General features: G+C 34.6%; 1 protein-coding gene across 3 annotated transcripts; it reads left to right on the top strand.

Annotated features, from left to right (window-relative positions):
* The first annotated feature begins 1,273 nt into the window (after nt 1–1,273).
* On the top strand, nt 1,274–4,683 carry LOC141591951 (outer envelope pore protein 16-4, chloroplastic-like). 3 transcript variants are annotated; one of them, XM_074412471.1, is made up of 7 exons: nt 1,322–1,502; nt 1,602–1,653; nt 1,839–1,870; nt 1,974–2,007; nt 3,006–3,073; nt 3,369–3,529; nt 4,285–4,683. In XM_074412471.1, the coding sequence occupies exons 1-6, from the start codon at nt 1,428–1,430 to the stop codon at nt 3,501–3,503; spliced, it is 396 nt and encodes a 131-aa protein (XP_074268572.1). In that variant the 5' UTR covers nt 1,322–1,427; the 3' UTR covers nt 3,504–3,529; nt 4,285–4,683. The 3 variants fall into 3 exon arrangements, with proteins under 3 accessions (XP_074268574.1, XP_074268572.1, XP_074268573.1); XM_074412472.1 differs by having other exon boundaries at nt 4,232–4,683; XM_074412473.1 differs by lacking the exons at nt 1,839–1,870; nt 1,974–2,007 and having other exon boundaries at nt 1,274–1,502.
* The last annotated feature ends 385 nt before the right edge of the window (nt 4,684–5,068 follow it).

Raw genomic sequence — 5,068 nt, 5'->3', positions numbered from 1 at the left:
TCCTAAGAATCATATATATAAACTTCATATTGGTTTTATCTTACTAAAAAACACATTGTCGAGAGCAAGGGTTGGTTTTCATTGGATGGTGGATTTTACTAGAAGTAGGGGTTTAGTTTTTCACTTGGTTGGATAAATTTGAGATAAATTTCGGAGACAAGGATCGATCTTTCAAGGGATGAGATTGTTTTAGATCATGTGTGTGAATAGGGAACAAAAATAGAGGTTGCGTGAAAGATTTTGTTTCAAATGAGAAGATAGGGGCCAAGACTATTGCTATAGAGAGAAGGGGAGGGGTTTCATAAACAGCCCTAGCCATGTAGTATTGTGTTAGAATTTGGTTCACATTCAAACGTACTTCTATAGTTTCACCGGGAGATATAACATTCTAACTACCTCTAAATGATTTTACGTAATTACAATTTGATCTAGCAATGATTAAATTATGGTTGTTATTCGAAAGAAGGATATTTGTTACATCATTGAGTTGACTATGGTATTAATGAACAAATTCTATAAACTATCAGTCCAAGTATCATATATATAAACTTATATTGGTTTTATTTTCCTAAAAAAAGTATTTTATTAACCAGACATTCTTTTATTCTTATGTCAATATTATGTTAACGGGAATTATTTGTTGGTCATGCGGCATACATAAAATCTTAGACATGAACGATGTACTATATGTCTATATTCCATTTTATTGTGAAATTTATCATACATTATTTTAATATCCGTGCAACGCACGGGCAAGAAAACTAGTTTTTAGTTATTTTTAGGTTATTAGGTTGCTTTACAGATGTAATTAATTTAGGTCATCGGTTTGGTTATTACGAATCGTCTAAATTGGTCGCATTGTGTTGTTTCTATTCATGTATAACGAATTTTGCTCCATACCAATCGGTTGGGTTATCTTAGTTCATGTTTGTTGGAATATTTTAGATTGAGTCATTGATATAGGCTTGCTACAAGTCATATATTGTTTGGGAACATATCTTGTAATTTCCCTCTCAATGTTTTCTTTTATAAAATTGAAAGTCAAGTCGCTAACTCAATTTTAAAGTATAGAAATCACATTAAATAAGCTTTAAGCTTTCACAATATGCTCTAATGCTCTCAACTTTAATTAAACTTAATAAAACTGACTCGCCCCAATTGACTTGAGCGTACCAAACTTGCATCTAACAAAAAACCCGAAGTTGACCCACAATCTTAATTGATCTAACTGCATCCAATCTAACTTAAATATTTATCGCCATTATTAGGCATTGTATCTCAAAATGGTCACATAAAGTCCGTCTAAGCCTTCAACGAATTTGCCGTATGAAATGAGAATTTGTGAAGATAAGAAGGCAATAATAAACCCATACTAATTTGGTGACAAAATTGGTGGGAAAAACACAAGACAAAAGAGGGAATGAGACATGGACGATGATTTTGTAGAAGCCGACACACCTTGTTCCTCCATGGCCGTTGATTCCATTGCTCGTATTACTACTGTAAAGCTTTTACTTTTCACTCATTACTTTGATTTTCTTACTTGTTTCAATATTTTTGATTGATGCTAATCATCCATCAAAATCTTATTAATTTCTCAGGCAGGTGCACTTTGGGGCTCTTGTATAGGACCCTATGATGCCAATAAATTAGGTACAGTAATAAATTATTACCCTTTAATTACAAATATGAAATACCCATTTTTTGTATTTTGAATTTGTGATTTTTAGTTGACATGATTCCAGTTTGCAATTTTATTGGGTTGTTTGTTGTGAAAGTTTGGCTCTTTGAATTGGGTTCGGGTTTTTAATTTGTTTTAGGGGTTTGAATTGATGTAGGGTTGAGTGGCTTTCCTCGGGCTTCTTTCGTGGTAAGCTCAAAATCTCGAAAGATAGAAGAAAATTAGTGTTTGTTTGTTTGTTTGGTCTGAGTTTGTGTATTGTGTTGCTTGACCTATGCAATGTGGAATGCAGGCGAAGTCAATTGGAAAGACGAGCCTTCAGTGTGGTAGGATACCTATATGTTCCTCTATTTCGTTTGATTCTTTGCGTATTCTATTTTGAGAAGCTCTTCACTCGATACTTTAGGCTTGTTATTGGCGGGTTTGAGAAAGAAATGCATCCTTACCCAAATGTAATATAAGTCCACTTATCCCATTTCCTTCCTGTATTCCCTGGTTTGTGTGCTAAAAACAAATGTGAAGAACCAACGGTATTGGAGGAAGGTGTTTGCTTTGGTTTTGTTTTGTGTTTCCCATTCACAGTTTAATTAGTAAGCGCATGGGGTAATTAGTAAGAGCATGTTCTACCTATGTTTAGTTACTAAGACGCGTAATGGTAAATTAATTATATTTACGCGTGACTTGTTCGTTGTAAATTTGATGCTGAATCAAGTTAGAGAGGGAGCTACTAAGGTAGAGGTACGAAGATTTTTTCAGTAGTCTCTTGTCAATGACCTTCCCCTTTGTTAGACTACGATGAGCCAAATTATTGGTTGAGAGTACGTCATACCTTGTTTTCTAGAGAATAAGGCTAGTAGGCTACCTTGTAAACGACGACCTAATTTCCTGTCACATACGTGTACTATCCAATAGGTTTCTGTGGTAAGAGTGAGGCGAATACTTTAGTGGCCTTTACTCATTTTGGGTTTCATCAGACAGGGGTTTTCCTTAAAGACCAAGGTTGTGTCATCGCCTCATCGGATCATCAAAGATTGATGTGATAACGATATTAAGTAGAATTAAAAAATTCCTGCTTCATGGGAAAATGAATGCAAATGAAAAAGAAGATTGATTACTTGAATGGGAGTGTCCCTTTTCTGGGAAGAGAAAAAGGAGGAGATGTCAGTGAGCAGAAATTTTTAGGTTATAAGCGTGCTGACTGTAAAACAGCATTTGTATTTTACTATCTTGCATGTATATACCCTCGAGCATATGATCACAATCGTGTAAATGTCTATTTTTCTTACGTGCTTGAGCTTATATGATTATAATTCTCATTGACTAGGAATTTTTGCTGGAATTTTTACCATGACTCGCTGTGGAATTCAAAATTATCGAGGGCGTTCAGATGTGGTTAGTTTGTACATGTTATGCTTTGGAAACTTGTTCAATGATCTTTGAAATGTTACTCCCAGATGCTGTCATTTTCGCAAAGAGATTCAATCAAGTCCCTGGGATTCTAGTTATCTATTACTTTCTTTGGAAACTTTGTTCAATGATCTATTTATTCAATCATTGATGGTCAAGTTGACATCAGTCATCCACCAAAGTCAAATACAAACAATAATTTTAGATGGAGTTAGTAATTTGTACGACTTTTGTATTTTCATAATCTTTAATTAACAACTGAGCAAGTCACACATTGCAGATTAATGCTGCAGCTGCAGGAGCTATAGTTGGAGGTCTTATTGCTGCAGGAACTCGTAGTAAAAAGCAAGTTGCGGGAATGGCTGCTCTTCTTTCCATCCTAGGTGCTGCTTCTGATTACTCCCGGACATTCTGACATCGCCTTGTATTTTGTGAGGCAAGGTTAGCTTTCCTGTGCATCTCTCTTTTCACTTATTGAATTTGGTTTTGTTGCCGTGTAAAATTTCCGTTTTGAAATGTATTAGGATTTCACTTAGTCGTTAAGTAACATTATCTTCAATGGTAAGAGCTTCTCGTATACTCTTATCATTGCCAAATCATCCTACATCGTCAACTAAAAATTCAATCCTTGTAAAACCTTATAACCATCAGCAGGAAATCTGCAAACGTCTTTAAAGAGAGAGGAGTTTCTATTAGGAACGTTTATTTAGAGGAACCTTTTGTTTTTTAATTTGACCTCTTTGCAAAACTATATTTTACCATTTTGCGTAAAAAAAGCTATATTTTGCCATTTCATATATTATGGGGGAAGCTTTTCTTTAACAATTTTACTAGGATTCTATGAACACATGAAACATGATTTTAATAGAATGCCAAATTTTAAAGGTAACACTCGTCACACTGAAACAAACAAAATTGCTGAACAAGTTTACGCAACATTTGAGTCGTGTCATATCCAAGCATACAACTTCTTGTCCCATATTCCTCCGTTGCCCAAATTAGGCCATCGTATTTGTATCGAGTTAGGCAACCTTAAACAGTTAGACTCACTTGTGGTTATAACTGCTCATTAGATCTCATTTAATCTGCAAGTCTTATAATGTGTGATTTTATTGTTTTCTTGGTTGTGTGATTGTGTATCAGTGTATGTGTCGGATCTAAAATGCTGAAAATGATCTATTTTCCCCACCTGCCAGGAAAAGATGGAATTTTTTTTGCTGCCGTGGTTTATTGGCAACTAATTGCATTCCAGTTTCAAGGTCTTTAATTCTCTATTAAGCAAATGCGACCACTTCATCAAAACTCTTCCTGTCTTGCTCTCGGCTCAAGTAGTAACTTCCAAAGCCAAGATATCGACTCTCTAATTAAACATTTTGACCTGTTTTTTTCTAATGGTACCGTTTAGTTAGAATTTTTTTTTAAGTGACGAAGACCACCATTGTGCAACTGTTCTATTTTCGCTGGTTGTTTTGGCCTTCCAAACATTCAGCTAAGCTTTTTTTTTTTTTCTTTTTTTTGATTTTTGAGAAATTGTCTGCCTACTGTTTCCTCGATACGGGAATCATATGATATGCTAAGATAATGCTGTAGAAGAAGAGAGACTTGTAATTTCTTATCTATGTATAAATCTTTTGAACCAAAATACTAAATGGTCTTTGATCAAGTCTCTACCAAGTGGGAAACTGAATTTGAATTGGAAATCTTGAGCAAAAGGATGGGATAAAAGATTGTCAGCCATAAGAGTCACGAAACTGTTAGGTTAGGTTGTCGAAGAAAAAAGTCCTTTAACAATAACATTCTATATTTTTGTACGAGACAACATTATCATGTACATGCTCGTTCTGTTATTTTGAATACTAGGTTTTCTTGTAACAGATTATTTCATAGCTCATGACTTTTGAGCGATATCAAAGAAAGACGAGAGTATTTCAAAAAGAGAGATTATTTGGATATGAGTCAAATTGTCACCATTACTAATCA

This window comes from Silene latifolia, chromosome 7 (assembly GCF_048544455.1).
Source record: "Silene latifolia isolate original U9 population chromosome 7, ASM4854445v1, whole genome shotgun sequence".
NCBI lineage: Eukaryota > Viridiplantae > Streptophyta > Magnoliopsida > Caryophyllales > Caryophyllaceae > Silene > Silene latifolia.
The sequence above is the reverse complement of the archived record's forward strand: the minus strand, read 5'-3'. Positions and strand labels throughout refer to the sequence as shown.